This window comes from Micropterus dolomieu, linkage group LG06, assembly GCF_021292245.1.
Source record: "Micropterus dolomieu isolate WLL.071019.BEF.003 ecotype Adirondacks linkage group LG06, ASM2129224v1, whole genome shotgun sequence".
NCBI classification, from domain to species: Eukaryota; Metazoa; Chordata; class Actinopteri; order Centrarchiformes; family Centrarchidae; genus Micropterus; species Micropterus dolomieu.
Window position 1 is genome coordinate 10,522,782 of NC_060155.1, and position 17,290 is coordinate 10,540,071.

Genomic DNA, 17,290 nt, shown 5'->3' on the forward strand with positions numbered 1-17,290 from the left:
CCCCCCCCCCCCTCTTAATGATTGGCAAACTTTCCTATTTCATCATTATGCACTCAGAGGATTCGCTCCTAAAATGGCCATGAACAGATCACAAGTCTGAGCGAGCCCACAGGGTTGGCGCATGATCTGGCGTGTCAAACTGGTTTAACGCCCACAAGATCCTTTCCTCTTTGGCTCAAAATACAAGAAATCAAAAATGAATCAAGGGATATCATGTTAAAATTGTGGGAAATTAATAACTCAAAAATGGATGGTACTAATCAAAAAGCAATAAGCTCATTCTTTAAGGACAACTAGGGTGTATGAGAAATTGACATTTTGCTGCTGTCAATACCCAAGCTTCCAAATCAGCTAATTACCAAAGTCATTCTTACCCAACAATCTCAATCCTCTAGATTCTAGTTCCTTCAAATGGTGCGATTGGAAAACTATTTTTTTATTTCAACAACAAAACCTTTTATATAACAAATGTACTACCCAACTTTTGAACCACCCATGGAGAATTGTGCTCTGGGAAGAACAAAAAAAAGCCTCGTTTAGTACCTCAGAGAAAGGTTGTCAATATATTCTTTTGTCAGTCCCATCTACCTTTTGTTATGGAAAAAGAGATAGTACCTTGTGGTGTTCCCCCCACCGAGCACAGCGCACTCAGTCCCCTGAACTATACTACACCATACATATGCTAACGCTGAGCGGCACAAATGCTAATCAGAGCACACACACACACACACACACACACAGTCCTTAGAGCGGTGGAGCCATACAATCAATCAAACCAAGTGCTTCAATTAAAAAACATCCAAAACATCCTGATGCCTCTATAAACAGGGACAGATTTAAAAACCACCGCTCTCATGAATGGGCAGTTTTATTGTCACAGCCAACTAAATAAAAATATTATTATTATACAGCATATGCTGTGGATCATTTTCTCCAAACCACTTTATAGACCGTCAAGGAGCCACATTTGCAGCACGGGATTCCTCAATTGGTTTCCATCAACCCTAGTCCTGGTCTATCCACAAAGCTCTTACTCATTGGCATTTTCTTCAGATTTAATTGTCCTAAAATGACACATTTAAGTCCAAGAATGAAAACCGTATATAAAAAACCTATAGAGTATTTGTGGTTAAGAGGATCATTACCACTTTTTTTCCCCTTGTGGGACAAATCTACCAAAACTAATGGCGGCTCAAATTAACTTATGATGAAAGCAAATTACAGGCAGATTATTGTATCCTCTCTCAGATGGTTTCCTAAATGAGGCTGTTATATACAACATGAGATTAGCTGGAAGAAATGTGCCATTCTCTTGGTGGCTTCCAAGGGAACACAGTAAATACCGCCCCAAGCTCATATGTGGGTCATGGATCCGACTTAAAAGATCTCTGCTGTACGAGAAATTGTTACCCCCATATTTACCTCCCCCTTTGGATGAGTTCAAGTGCTAACAATTACTTCACCACACTTGGAAATGTTAAACAAACTGCACTGAATATGATACACAATGAAAGTAAATTCATGCATGTCCTCCCAGGCATATTTTACAAGAGCACACAAAAGGCAGTAGTATGTGTTCAGACAAATGCCGAAGCCAGACCCCATCCAAGGACATGTGAGGCTGTGTTCCAGACTGCCAGTGATGCCGTGTCAGATTAAGAAGACACAGGCTGCTGCTTCCCACAGGGCTGAATACAACACTGCTGGAGAGCTGCAGGAGGGAAGCTTTTGCTGTAGCTGGCATGCAGGCAACATTCAGGAAAAACAATCCCACCACTACACAACCAGGCCAAACTGTTAAGTTTAAGGGGTCAGTATACTCTGTCAGAACCTCACGTCGGATGGCGAAATATCTTCGCAAACTGATGACGCTCTGAAAATGTGCTCTTTTAGCACCATATTTAAATGATATCACGTCCCCCCTCTTTACAACAGTGTGCTCTTCACTCCACCATCCGGAGTAGAAGGTCAGAACTTCAAGCATAACCCCGCCCTTATACTGAGGTAAACGTATACCAAAGTGTGTAAGGGCCAACTCACATCTGTACCAGAATCAAGATTATGTGTATAACCCAGTTACATGCTTTCAAAGACCTTTACAGGTCTGCATTGTATGAAGATGTGACACCCCTTATGTGACAAACTGTGGCAAAGAAATGTATTAAATCCGGGTATTCTAAGAGGAATAATGTTACACAATGAGTGAAAAGTTTGGAAAACGTCATATAAAGCATTGTGGTAGCATAGAAAATGTGTTAATGAAAAGAAAAAACACAATACTTTACAGTTTCTGATGTGCCAATCTTCACATACTCCATCAGAGTCTCACTTCAGTATGTTTAGCTTTAATGCTGACCAAGTGTATCTGCCCCTCTAAAAATGGTTTTGAATAGTTCTGATAACGAATGTGTGTATAAATGAGACATCTTGGACTTCCAAGAAGTTTGTTTACTGCACTCAACGTGATCATGCGTGACGCAGCTCTGACCTTTCGTTACTGTTCTGACTAATCACATAAGATGCAACTCAGGAGTGTACTGGGAGAGGCCGTTCGACCTTTGAACCGTGGACACACTCATCCAGGGTGTATAGTCAGTAAGTATGATACATGAATTGAGTTATCTTTTGGTCAGTTTGCTTTTTGCACACTGGTAGTCAAACCAAAACACGGCAGTAAAGATCTTCTTTACTTTCTTTGATCAGATAGTTCCTGTTTTAGATCAACATTTTGCCAGTTTTTGACAATTATATTTAGGAAAGGTTCTTCTGTGAAGTTCTATTCTTGAATGTTAAGAGTAGCTTCAAACTAGATTTTGAAAGAAGGAAAATATAACTGCATTAGCCTCCTTGGTTTGAGAGGTGTGAGCGAAAGTAGCCCTGTGTTAAAGCAATGCACCGTGCAGCGTTGGTTACAGATGAGACATGAAATACAATTAGTCCAGGTGTAGTAATACAGTAAAGTGCATTTAAAGGCTTGTCAGACTCCAAAACTCTACACAACAGTTTGTAATACCCTCATGTTACAAAGTAATCCACCAGAAACGCATGCCTGCCTGCATGTATGATGATATCACGTCGCCAGGTTCAACTTTTTTGACGGATGACTTCCCAAAGCGGGTGATGCCAGCACACGGTGGCTCCGGCAAAACAACGCAGGCTTGTCCCAGGGTCTGTTCTATTGTGACCACACCCAGCTGTGATGTAGCGTGGTGCTACAGCCTGTTGTCATAACTGGGTGCAGTTACATATAAAAGCATGTTAGCATTAAAGCTTTTCATACGATACTCAGATATTGTTGAAGCACCTTAACATACTAAAAAGCAGGGCTAAAACTACTGTCATACAAAACATTTTACTGATTAATCCTTTAGGCTGTAAAATCAGTCACAATGTCCCAGAGCCAAACGTCATGTCTTCTTGCTTTTTCTGACAAACAAATCCAAGAGTCTTCAATTTACAATGAGATTAAACAGAGAAAAGCAGTAAATCCTCACATTTGAGAAGCTGAAACTTGTGATCGTTTGGCATTTTGTGTTTGATAAATGACAATTTATCGATCACTCCACTGTTGTTCCATTTGCTATCCACTGATCCTTTCAACATTACAAGAAAGGTCATCAGGTTACTGTTGAGCACCTACATTACAGTGTTCTAAAGGCTTTTTTAAAGAGCTTAGGAAAACAGCAGCATGTGAAGTCTTGATGTCGACTTGCTACGATAGATAAATTCAGCACATACAGTATGCCCAAAAGCTAAGTTGACAGACTTTGCTCTGTAAACACAGGCCACAACCACAGAGAGTTGAGAAGGTACCCTGGGCTGCAAACCATTACTGAAGCGTAACTCAGTAATTTCCCTGGTCTTATCTTGAGGGCAGCCTGCCATCTATGCCAATCACAGTGAGTGGAGGGGGCTGGCAGTGGTGGGGGACTTCCTTCCGAATCCATTCATGCCATAGAGGCCACCTGCTGTGACTGTCAAAGGCTAGAGTGAGGCTGGGAGAGAGAATGAGCCATCTTCAAGCTATAAAACAGAAGAGCTCTGCTTGTTCTCTGTGCCCACATCTTGGACTGTGGCTATCTGAAATCTGAGGCTCTTCTCTTTTTGTTGCCAGAAAAATCCAAACATTGGTTCAGTTTTGCTAACATGCAGTGTCTCGTGTTCTGACTTTGACCGTGCCGCTGGGACGCAAGAGACTGGAAGCTTCTAATCAGCAAACTGTAATGATACTGTAGAGTCTCATTCGTGCCATGAGGACACTCGAGGAGTATGCGAGGATCCTTCATGTCTCCAGTTAAACTCAAGTCTCTGAACCCCGGCCAACACCACCTGTTAGGACTCCTCACTCCTCTGCCAACAACCCTATCCATTCCAGCTGTGTGTGTGTGTGTGTGTGTGTGTGTGTGTGTGTGAGGGAGACATGACTGTCCAGCCAACTGGGACTGTACTAACAGAGGGATTACCATTGAGGAGGATTACTGTGGCACCGGAGTATATAAGCACACCAACAGACACATGCACAATCAGGCAGGCTCGCGCGCGCACACAGATACCAACAGCATTCCTGTACTTTATGTCTTCTAACACACATGGGGTTTGTGGGGAGCGCTAATGTGGGAGAATCTGTCAGAATAGACTAGCAAAAGATTTTAATTACAGAGATTTTGTAATTTTGGAAGCTCTGTTGTAGGTAAAAAAGGCCTGTAACCGCTGAGGCCTACAGCAGCTGATCGTGTGTGTGTGTGTGCGTGTGCGCGCGTGTGTGTGTGCGCGTGCAGAGAGAGAGAGAGCGAGAGACTGGGTGAGGCAGGGAGAAAAGGGTAGGTAGTAAACTTTCATGGCTAAAATAGTGCAAATGTATCAAACTAGTCTTGTCCCAGGGCGGTTTGTGGGGAGTCTTTCCTTATAGTTTTATTCTCCCATCGACAAATAATCCCAACGCTCAAGTCCTGGTACAGGGTCAATAACGCAACACACTTTGTATTACAATTGTTACACACCGTAGAAACTCTCCTGATTACATTTCCCCAACTTTCTCCAAGTGTCACAAGGCCCTGCTCGCTCACTTCCAAGACACAATGTGACTTTTTTTTTTGGACGAGCACTGCTTACCTTAAAAGCGACCTTTGCAGTGTTGTACTTTGGCTACATGCGTCCTGTGGTCTTTTCTTTCCACGTTTCTATTTTACGTCGACAATCCAAAGAAGTGGAAACAGCCGACACAAGCAGTCTCTAACGTGGAATCAGTGTTCCGTCTGTCCCATACCGATTAACTACTTCACCAGCCCAAAGTCCTCCGCTGGGATCCTTTCTATTCCGTTAACACGAGGACACGCCGCCAGCTGACAAAGACTGCTTAATATGGCGGGGTGAGGGCTCAGCAAAACAGTTAAAATATCCAGAAACCACCGCCCGCTGATAGGTTAGGGTTGCCCTGAAAGACACACAACAATAGCCGGACCAGCACGGAGGAGCCGACGAGGCCAAAGAAGGAATAATGCTGCATTCAGGTGCTCATATTAGACTCGTACATCCGAGTTTCCCAGCTACAATTGATCCTAAAATACTCATTAACGCAGTGGTTTATGAGCCCTTCAAATAAAGTAGTGTCTGCTTGTGAACCACGTCACCAGTGTGCCTAGGTAGTTGACCGATTCAACCAAAGACTGCCCCCCTTTTTTTCTTCGAATATTTTTTATGTAGGCTATGTGATTGAAAGACACAAAGATAGATGTCTCCAAGCGCGTTCTTATCTGCTGACCCCCAGATTTAACTTCCATACTCGTATGAGGGTGTCCAGAACTCCAGTTTGGGAACAATTAAATAAAATAAACGACCGTCACCATGAATGATTACATCCCTTTAGTTACTGCTGTCCTGCTATTAGGGCTGCAACTAACGATTATTTTAATTATGGATTAATCTGCAGAATTTTTTTTTTGAATAATCATTTGTTCTATAAAAAGGCAAAAAATGTCATCATATTTATTGTCTTTTATTTAAAGAACAGTCCAAAACAAAAAGAAAGTCAATTTACAAGCCCCGTACTATTTAACAGAGAAGCAATGATCACGTTGGAGAAGATAGGAGTGTATTTTGTTCTTTTAAAAATAGCTTAAAACGATTATCAAAATAGAGCTTTTCTGTCGAATCGACTGATTTATCCGCTCTAGTATAAATGACTTTGTATATGATAGGCTACTAGTGGCATAGTGAAGAAAAAAAATCAGCCTTACACATATTAATTGAGGTTTTTGAAAAAAAATATTTCCCTAAAATAATTCAGTAACACTTCAAATAACATCTTCAGAACTTGATGTGTAAGGGAAATTCAGCCCTCTTTTTTTCTTGCTCTGTTTGCTCGTTTGTCAAAGTTCATGCCGGCTTGTTTGATTATTTCCAATAACATTTGAACGTCACATCATATCCTATTGAATGGTTTTCCCTTGTGCCCAATATGGCCGACATCACTGGCTCAGATTGAGGAGAAAATCCATCATCTGGATCACTACCAAATAGATAAAGCTGTTCTAATTTGTATCACTCAATTAAATGATGCAAATATCTTTTTAAATTGTATAATTTAGACATAAAAAGCGATGTTATATCATGCCGTTAAACCTTTGAAACTTATTCACAATGTGCAGACATCTGGCGCCCTCTAGGTTGTAAGAAGGGTTAACTGGGTCTACGTACTTAATTATAGGTTGGCCTGTACTTCACACATGGTGTGTAACAGCCTATTTAACTTCGTGTGGTATCAGCCCCACTACATTTCCAAAGGCAAAAAGAGTGCGTCTGTATTTCAGCTATGGACAAAGATGTGAAAATAAAAGGCTTTTATCGAGAGGGGAGGGTCATGTTGATGTCGCATCTTAAACATTTTGTATCAGCAAAAACAATGACTACAATATACTACACTGCAAATTCAGTATGTAGCCTATGAGACCTTGCTGAGATTGTTTTGAAGTGATTCTGAAGTGCTTTGCTGACCCCTACTGACTCTGACTGCACTGTACGCGGGCGGCTCCACAAGTTTCAATTGGGGGCCCTCTCCTACAAGTCGGCCCCTGAATGAAACAGGAAACACACACACACACACACACACACACACACACACCTTAACCCTTACGTTATGGGGACTTGCATTTTGTCCCCAACTTGAAGGTGAGTCCTCACTATGTGACTGTGTAAACAGATTAATGTCCCCACAACATGAGTAATATTAGCCTACATGTCGACACACTAACACAAAGGGGGAGAACAAATCCTAGTGAGTCTTTTTCACTAAATGTGCATTTGCCATAAATTCAGCTGTTTTGTGTTTCCACAGACTTCTAAAACGTTTGCCTAATTTTATAACCTATGTGATAAAATACATTAACCTCTAGGTTCAGCCTAGCCTACTACTTTTTACCAGAGATTTTAACTGTAGGCCTATAGGTTTAGTGAATATTACTTGTGCAGGTGTCAGGTTAGATTATTTGATCACAGATAAATATTTATATTAACAATAATGCTCAAGTAAAACATGTATGCCTGTTGTTTGTAGGCTAACAAAACATACATGGGCTACTGCTGGTTGAAAGTTTTGGCAGGATAATTTAATTATTTGAGACCCTTTGAAGCAGGTGTGGTGAGAAGATTGTAGCCTGCATCAGTGGTTATCAACCTGGGGCTCGAGACCTCTCCAAGGGGTCACAAGATAAGTCTGAGGGGTCACGGACGATTTAAAATGTCTAAAATGGAAAAGGAAATACATATTAAAATGTCTATTGTAGGTTATTTCATTATGTTTCTGTGTTATTAAGGCATTTTAAATCTTCTGTACAATTTCTGCTGTGCAATTTTAATTAAATTTAATAGATGTTTCCCCAATATATATATATATATATATATTTTTCTTGTGAAAGAGGCCTACTTTTCTCCTCAGATCTCTTAAATGGAACCATCAGAGATGTTTATATTGGGGAAATCCCTCACAACTGCACATCCAACCTTCAGTCTCAATAGCCTACTGCTTCATTTTCATGGTTCACAACCAAAATAGGTAGGAACTACTCTACTTTGATAAACCCTTGTTAATTCCACATAATACTAAGAAAAAAAACGGACCCAAACGTTTTCCCTTTGCTAGTCTTATTTTTGTCCAAACAAAAACCTGTGCTAGAATGATTTGAAAGAATAACAGTGGATTCTAAACAGAGATTATCGTGTTAGGTGAATAACAAGCATAACGACAAATAGGCTAATTAATTTGCTCTGCTGCGAAAACTTGGGCCATGGCTGTCAGCCTCACTACGATCAAATGTGAGAGAAATGACTCTTCTTTTCCCTTTTCCCTCTCTGTCTGTGCACGGACGATGATGACTGAACAGCAAGTTTCTGTCCTCCCCTCATGATGGCGCCGTTTGCCCAGGCTACTGAGCTGCGTGTGGCTGTAACAGGCCTAATGTTAGAAGTCTGCTCCCGTTAACGCATATGGGGGGTTTAAGTTGTGCTCTTCATAGGAATCACGCCCCGCTAAGAAGAAGTTGTGGATTGGACCCTGCGGGCAGTGACTGGCTCTGTTCGTCATATTGCGTCAGAGTAAACAAAACGCTGACGTGAATCTCTCTCCTCTTTGTCAAACTCTTCAATTGGTCGGTGAGCTATAGGTGTGATTCAGTGATGTACGGTGCGCTGACCTCGAGTTGGTGATAATTACAAGGCACCGTACAGGACTCCGGCGTTGGATTTTTACACAGGCGTCAACCCTCTAAATTAAAAGTTTCATAACTTGCGTCCTACACACACTGTAAGCCATTATCATATGTCATGAATATGAAGGCCAAGTTTATACTTTGCTGCAATTTTATCTGACTGTAGGCTATTATTAGCAAATAATAAGCAGAATATTACAGAGGAGTCGCAAGCTTAAAGAGGTTCGACTTACTGCCAAAACAATTACCAAATTAGGCTTCATCAGCCCAGATTTGGTGGAAAGAATTAGGCCTGACTGCATCTTGGTTAATTGCCACATATATAACAGTATTACACGCCGTATCCGTTTTTTCCCTTCACGTTTAAACACATTAATCAGCGCATTGCATGTGCATAAAGCATTGCATGTCCATGAAGCCACGTAGGCTGGTAGCTCTCTGAACCGGCATCCTGCGTCACAAGCCCCTGTTCAAATCAGATTACGTGCCTCGTTCATTTAAACAATCCAACGGACAGGCCGAGGCATTACAGTGCTGTCATTGCAAGGTCCATTAAAAGCCACCCCTCGATATCCAGTGAACAATTACTGGAAATGATTAGGAAAAGTTTCTGTTCATATACAATTTGAGAGGATTCATTTCAGGACCGGACAGCTCCCGACTCCCCAGAGACCTTGAACTTGGTCAGCGGAAGCCTGATTCCCCCCCCACACCCCTCAGTCAAAACCATCCAGTCACACGAAACCACAACCATCACCGCCACCACCAGCAAAGATAGGCCTGCATGATCATTTCCCAGCTCGGTCATAATCATAAAAGCCTAATTGGATTTATTGAAGGGGGTTGGGGTGGGGGTGAGGGGATTGATTTGTATTGGCTGTCACATCGTCCTGTGCAAAAGTTCACAAATTCATGTATGCATTGACGACTAGTGCTGTATTTTTGTGTTTGTTTGTTTTTTATAAAGAAGAAGAAAGTTTGACAATAAACTTCCATCTTTGGGGTGGGGGTGGGGTGGGGGGGGGGGTGGGGGGGCTGACGGATGCATCTATGAGGAAGGAACTGTACTTTTATATTCCGGGAGGCAGACTTGATGACGTCTATAGCATCCTTAATGTGACTTATTGGAGGGAGGAGGGGGAGGGGGGCAAGGCTTGCGATACACAGATAAAAATCCAAGGCAATCACAGCACAGGACAAAAGTTTAGAGCAACGATATGTAGACGAACATACAGCGCACTTTCCCACCGACTTTTTGTTTGCCTCTGCGACTGGTTTGAATCCTACTTATTGTATAAGCGTGAGATAGGCTGCACTGAGGGGAACATAAGGAGACGACGAAGGCGCTTCAGCCGGGAAAGAAGTGCCGTGAGAAAGAAGCCGTTTCTCTTGCTCTCTCTGTCTATTTCTCTCTCTCTCCCCCTCTCTCTCTCTCTCTCTCTCAAACACACACACACACACACACACCCACACACACACACACACACACACACACACACACACCACCACCACTACCACCACAGCCGCGCCCGGATCACATCCTACAGCACAGCGCTCTCCCTGCTTCCCTGCCATAGGTATGTGCTTTATCAGCGGATTGTCTTGAAACTCGGAGAAATTCATTGATGGAGTGCGAGATAAAGTAAAGGAAATTCGTCTTTTTCGTGTTTCTTTTTTTTTTCTTTCCTGCACTGCATGGAGATCAGTTGTTTTTAATTACTTTGGCGCTGCATGCAAAGGATTCGTTGTCAATGCCACAGTTAAACTTTTACAAAATGGGACGAATAAAAACAGACAGAAACCTTTTTGGTTTGAGCAAACGGACGCTGTTCTAATTTAAACAAGTGTATATTCGATGCAGCTTTGTAGTTTATGAGAAGAGAAGTTGCACAGCGTGTACATTTGACAGAGCAAAGAGCGAGCATGTTGTTTCTATAGGAGTGACTAACCTGTTTAATGTTACGTCTGTTTTTCATTTTTCTAACAGCATGGCCAGTTCGAGTAAAGCGACTTTAATCTTGCTCATCTACGGAATCTTAATGCACTACAGCGTCTTCTGCACACCTATCGGACTAAGTTACCCTAAGATTAGGTAGGTGAATTTCGTTTTTATGCATCTTTATAACATGATGATGTTGGTATTTTGTAATTAATTAATTGTAAAAGCTAGTGCACATCAGTTTTGTTCAATGATGATGTTGCGTTGTGATTAATGATAAAGTCTTTGAAGATTTGGATGTGGGCACTTTTATTTCAAATAAGTGTGCGTAATTGCGCACAATTTTAAATCACTTAACTGGCAGGAATCACATAAGGAAAAACCGTAATTTCAACATTCAAAAATGCAAGTCTTATGAGAAAAATAGCAATGGAAATTGCGTAGAGGTATCTGTCCGGTGGGACGGTTCACAGAACTCCCCTTATTAAAAATGAGAGTGCAGTCAGTGCAATGGATAGCCCTTGGGATGACGGTGAACTGGCGTCACCAAAGAGAGGCGAGGCAAAACGAATAGGAGAGCTCTATCCATTTAAGATTTATTCTTTTTGTTTTTTTCTTTGAAAAGCATATCCATAATTTGGGCGTGGTTCTTATCGATTCTAATTTTTCTCTGCTAATTGCAGCATTCTTTTAATAAAATCCTGGCACCACGCCTACACTAAATGTGAGCATTTTCACACCCATTGTTTCGATCTGTAAATAATTAATGAGGCTGTATGCTATAGCAGGAGAGCAGCGACATCAAGTTGGAATTAAAGACAGATTTTCCCGATAAAAATAAATATTTTAAAGAAAGAAAAAATAAAGCAACACACATTTAACACATTTTAATCCATTACATTTTTTGGTCAAATTTAAATAATTCGTTTTCTGGTTTTAATTTAAATAAACCTTCAGGTATTCAATTTATTTCGTTTTCATCCCTTATTTCTAATGCATTTAACCTCCCACTGATTTTGGAAAAACAGATGCAGACATGTTGGCATTTTTTCACTCCTGCGTCCCACTTGTGCACAGATCAGATTTGTGACGAGTGTTCTCCCTTTTGCAGACTTGACAACGACGCCTTCGATGAGGATGGGAATTCATTATCCGACATGGGTTTTGATAGCGATCAGATTGCTATACGAAGCCCACCGTCCTTGAACGACGACGCGTACACCCTATACTATCCACCAGAGAAGAGGTAAATGTGCTTTCGCATCACAGCTTAAAGCCTCGGTCTGGAGTCCATTTAATGACTTTCTTTGCTGTTTGCGATAATGTTTGCTTGCTTTGTTTCCCCCCAGAGTTTCTCATGTTATTTGTTCAGTGTTATTTTCATACAGAGTAGCCTAAAATGTTGGTTCCAATACTGTAAATAATCAAGGTATAAAAGGTCGACAGAGACGGAAGGATAGCCTGTGCAAAAAGGCTACGAGGATTGGAAATAATTGCACCTGGTGGGGACATTTTAGGCTACTTTTGATCATTTTGTCTGCGCTTTTTCGTCACTGATGATCTATGTGTTTTGGCGTTTTATCATCTCAGACCAGAAAGGCATGCTGAGGAAGAATTAGATAGAGCCTTGAGGGACATCCTGGGTCAGTTAACAGCGAGACATTATCTGCATTCTCTGATGACAATTCGTGCAGGGTAAGGGCATTTCTTATAAGCGTTCACCTGCAGTCATCATTTTGTTGTGTTTCTCCGCTACACAAGTCCAGGCTGCTGCATCACTGTCTGTCACTTCATGTGCGTGTTTTCTGATGATTTGTTTTTATCTCTCTCTCTATATATATATATAAAAAAAACGTCTAGACATTTTCATGACACCTTTTTGTTTATGTGTTTTTTTTGTGGCGTGGTACTGCGTTCATGATTGCTCCCTTAGGAATGAGGGTCAGTTTTCTCTGAGACTGAAATACACTACGATTTGTATGTGATTAATCCATACATTGATTTGGTTTGCCCACTAATGAAAAAACATGCGTCAGAATATGCAATGGGGCTGCAAATTAATCATTTATAACTTTTCTAAAACGCTTTAGCCACTGTTTCTTTTACACTGTCTTGCTTGCCGCCTTTTTTTTCAAACGAAAAAAAATATATAATAAGGATGAAAGGCCCATAAATGTATTATTAACGATTGTAGGCAACTTTGCGTCATGATGAAGAGAGTATCAACGCTAAGATGTCAAATCAAAAAGAGCATAAATCTGTTGAGAGGCTGCAAGTTAACTAATGTTGTGGGGGTTTTTTTTTTTTTTTTTTCAGTGACGACAACAGCATGGAGGAAGAGTCAGAGCCCTTATCCAAAAGACATTCAGATGGGATCTTCACCGACAGCTACAGTCGCTATAGAAAGCAGATGGCCGTGCAGAAATACCTGGCAGCGGTTCTGGGAAGAAGGTACAGACAGAGAGTTAGGAACAAAGGACGCCGACTTGCCTATTTGTAGCGTTGTTAAAGCGCCCAAACTGCCCTCCTGTGTATATACATCCAGTCGTTAAATCAAAGTCATTCAGATATATCTGACCAACCAGTGGATTGCGCCTGTGTTCTTTCAACATGTATTTATGTATGAAGTAAAGCCATTAAAATGAATATTTTAATAATAATATCGTTTTTTTTCTTTTTGTACAAAAGCACTTGATACCGCACAGTTAGTATACTTTGTGGACCAATATTTTATTTTCATGTTAAGATGTTGAAAACAAAACAAAATGACAAAAAAAAAAAAGAAGAATTCAGAAAAAAAGATTATTGTGCACCTTCAACGTAATGCGCTTGAAATCTTTAAAGGTCATCTACATATGCAGAAAATAAATAGATTTTAAAAAGACAATCAAAGTATTGAATGTTATACTTATTTTTGTAACCAACGTTCTATTTTTTTAGTGTTGTTTTTTTTCCAAACAGGCCCAAAGAAGCAGTGAGCATGCTATGTGAGGCATATCCGGCTTATCCTAAATGATATATGTTGCCCTTGTCCAGCCTTCTCCTGGCTCCCTTAATGGGAGCTCTGTGGGTTTGTATAGCTTGCTGCCCCTCCAGGGGAATTCAGATGGCTTCTGTTATGCGGCCTCTCATTCGATGGATAACTGATTGACTTACACAGTCATTCATGGAACTAGTGGTAAAATCCAACCCAAAGAAATTTAAGAAATTGAATTGCAGGCTTTTGCAAGGGCATTGTCGCCTTTACTAAAGATAAAGGAAGCACTCAAGTTGCTGTTAACAGTATGCGGCAAACACTGCTTGCTCACTTGCCTCAAAGTAATTTACTGTAGGAGATAAATCATGCTCAGTAGGACTGTGTGAAGAATGTTCCATATGTGTGTATTATGTAAGGTACAGAAATGACACAGTGCACATATTCATCTCAGTGTTGTCTGCATTCAGTCAACAGAATTATTTGGAAGAATGTGCTTCAACTGTTGATTTTATTTGAGCAGCACTACAAATATTCAGAATGGACCCAGAACATATAGAATGCAGGAAATTAGCATTTTGACAAGAGGTGGAGAGGAAAGGTAGCATCTGAGTTACAGTTAGGAATATTTAACGCTAATTTCTTATTTATTGGTGCATGTGGAAACGGACACCTTGCTAACTTTGCTTAGAAAATGCATGCCATAGTGCTTTTTTTGATTGTGCTATTTGGGAGGTGGGCTGTGCTAAGCCTATTTCAGCACCACTCCCCCCCAACCTCCCCGAGATGTGTTTGAAATGTGAACAAGGAGGGTTGGAGGTGGTGGAAACCACTACTGCACTGACTTGTTGAATTTTTACCTCCCTTGCTGCTGTCATTGTGGATATCATAACAGAAGACACTGGACCCCCCTTTTTGCTGATTGCCTTTGTCCTGGTAGTGTTTTTTTAGAGATTATTTTGCTTCTATAGATCGCCGTGCTAAATTGTTGATTTGACAGTGCTGTGATTCATCGTAAAGACAAAGCTGATCTGTGTTAGATGTCTACAGGGGGAATGTGCAGTGAGGATGTGATAAAGAGATGAGGAGAGTGTTACGCGAGAGAGAAAGGTATGCATGGATAGGATGAGAGAGCAGGAGACAAAGAGAGATAGTGTGTGTGAGGGAGAGAAAGCAAAGTAGGCTGTTACATAAGAGACAGGTTATGGCACCCACAAGTCTGAGAAAGCTTGTCACACCCGAATACAGGAAGAAACAAGAGGCGAGAGCACCGCAGCTGCCGCCTCTCCTCACCTGCCAAAGTGAGATCAGGGTCAATGCCCTTCACTTTGGTATCAGCTGAGGGATTAAGAGTATATGAGTGAAGCCGGACGAGGCCACTCTGAGTTTCCCTCTCGGACTACAATGGAGGTGAATGAAATCCAGCCCTCCAGCAGAAGGATCTTCCCAGTGACTTTTATTAGGGAGTTATATTGCGCATCTATTCAATATTATGCAAATGCAGCTTTATGCACCCATGCAATCCAATCAGTGGCCTGTGCCCCCCGCTTCACCCCCAAAGAAACTATCAATACACTCTTTCTTCAATTTGACTTTATCCTACAGGCTTTGTGTGTGTGTGTGTGTGTGTGTGTGTGTGTGTGTGTATGGATGTGGATGTTTGCAGTTGTGTTGATACGCGAGTGTGTGTGCATTTCATGTTTGTTTGCGTGAATGAGTGACTGAACGCGCATGTGGAGGTGGAAACAGCTTTTGGCTTTGGTGCCTTGCTTCGACGTGAGAAAAAAAAACAATAAAAAATTCGCCACAAGTGACAGATGGCAATTTCAGTGGCCCTACAATGCTGCAGTCCATTAGCTTACACTGAAACTTCCTTTTACTCTGTTTAATCGCTCGGCTTAGTCTGCCCCAAGAGTAGTAGAATTAGGCTTTTCTTTAAAGCATGGCCAATGATTCATTGAGTAAAAAAAAAAAGAAAAAAAATAGTAGAATGTAAATGTTGATGGAACAGGCAATGTGTGTGTGTGCATGAGTTTGGGGTGTTCAGTGTCTGTGAGAGTTGTGAACAATGACCAGTGTTTGTTACTGTTGATTATGAGGTGTTGTTGATTATGTTGATATTGGTCGGTAAATTATTAATCAGAAAATAGCCCCAACATATTATCTACATGTGCATCACTATCTAGAATAAAGGGATTTCAGAACATGACAGAGATGTTGTGCAGATCATAGAAAATGCCTGTTGTTGATATTTCTGAAAGCGCCAAACGCCTTACTTCAATGTTTAATCTCTATCTATCTGAAAACGATGTGTTTTAAAAGTGAACCTTAGTACAAGTGACATCATTATACACACAGGAGTCCTCATATGGGGTTTTACGTTTCTCAATGTTATGAAAGTGTTGTAAGATTTGTATGAATAAATTTTTGTAAACAACAACATTTTCTAATCAATGTCTAATCTTTGAAATACATCATATGTATATATTTGGGTTGTGAAACAAAGAAAGTGCAGCAAAGCTGGAGAGCTATAGTTTTAACCTGCAGTCTTTTGTCTTCAATACATTAGAATCAAACTTACAAATCTACATTTAAAAGTAGAGTTTACATCATCACCAAGGGCCACATACTGCATTTGTCCGAGCAGAGATTGTCCCCTGAAACAAAAACAAACCTTAAGTCACATTAAAAAAAACAAAGTGGAAAATTCCCCAGCATGCACAGCACCAACTCTACTGGTGGGTTCTGCATTGCCTGAAGTCCTATCAAGTTCAATTTATCTTTCCAATGCCAAATCAACAGAAATGAAACAGAAAATCTGAGAGACTTAAATGATGCATTGTGCAGAACTGGTCCAATCTATCATCAAAAGGAATTAACATTGCACCATGAGCAAAAAGCAAAGTGAGGTGCATTTGGTGTCTTTTTTCATTGATCATTCCTCACATACATGTCCAGGTGGTTTTAGAATTTCAAAATACGAAACAAAGTGAATGAAAAGGAAGAAAAAGGTTGAATACATCCTAAGTAAATGCAGCATCCAACATCTCCAAGGAGATCGCCAAGATAAGCTACGACCCTGGATTGAGCAGCAGAGCGCAGAGAGCTTCCCTTGTCCAGGAACAGCCACGCCTTTCTCTTCACTCCATCCTTGGCCTTGGAAGTGCAGCTGTGTCCCGTGGGAGAGGAGGATGGGTGTGGCAAAGGAGTATGTTTGTGATCTGATCCTCATCAGCCAGCATGAGTGTGTGTGTGTGTGTGTGTGTGTGTGTGTGTGTGTGTGTGTGAGCACATGCACCAGAGCTCAACTAACCCAATCAGAGAAATGTTGCATGGCAACGGTCCACAAAGGGAAACGGTTATGTATATGCATGTGTCAAGTGTGTTTGTATGTGTGGAAAGGGAATGAGAGAGACTGCATGTCGGTTTGTGGGCATGTCTATGAGACACTTGCAGATCCTGTAATAACACCAACAGTCACTGGCACGGTCGAGCACAGGTGGTAAATATGATTAATGAAATTCAACGAAATGAATTAGCCACAGGGAACTGCCACACACACATTCTGAGACACATCCTTGTTTCTTCCCCGAGGACGTCGATTCATGGGAGTTGCCCTGTTGCTATGAGAAGTCTGACAGATTGTCGATTGTCAGGGTTTGAGCTACCTGTGTA

At 41.1% G+C, this 17,290-nt stretch overlaps 2 protein-coding genes across 3 annotated transcripts in view; one reads left to right on the plus strand and one right to left on the minus strand.

The window, feature by feature from the left end:
- yes1 (YES proto-oncogene 1, Src family tyrosine kinase) overlaps positions 1-5,486 on the minus strand; it is a 27,708-nt gene extending 22,222 nt beyond the window's left edge. Inside the window, exon 1 of the mRNA XM_046051441.1 lies at positions 5,113-5,486. The gene's annotated coding sequence lies outside the window, so the exon portion shown is untranslated. The remainder of the gene's footprint in view (positions 1-5,112) is intronic.
- Positions 5,487-10,236: 4,750 nt separating this feature from the next.
- adcyap1b (adenylate cyclase activating polypeptide 1b) lies at positions 10,237-13,257 on the plus strand. Of its 2 annotated transcripts, XM_046051443.1 has the most exons (5): positions 10,237-10,279; positions 10,690-10,794; positions 11,753-11,887; positions 12,232-12,336; positions 12,958-13,257. In XM_046051443.1, exons 2-5 carry the CDS (start codon positions 10,691-10,693, stop codon positions 13,139-13,141), a joined length of 528 nt encoding a protein of 175 aa, XP_045907399.1. In that variant the 5' UTR covers positions 10,237-10,279; position 10,690; the 3' UTR covers positions 13,142-13,257. The 2 variants fall into 2 exon arrangements, with proteins under 2 accessions (XP_045907399.1, XP_045907400.1); XM_046051444.1 differs by lacking the exon at positions 12,232-12,336.
- The last annotated feature ends 4,033 nt before the right edge of the window (positions 13,258-17,290 follow it).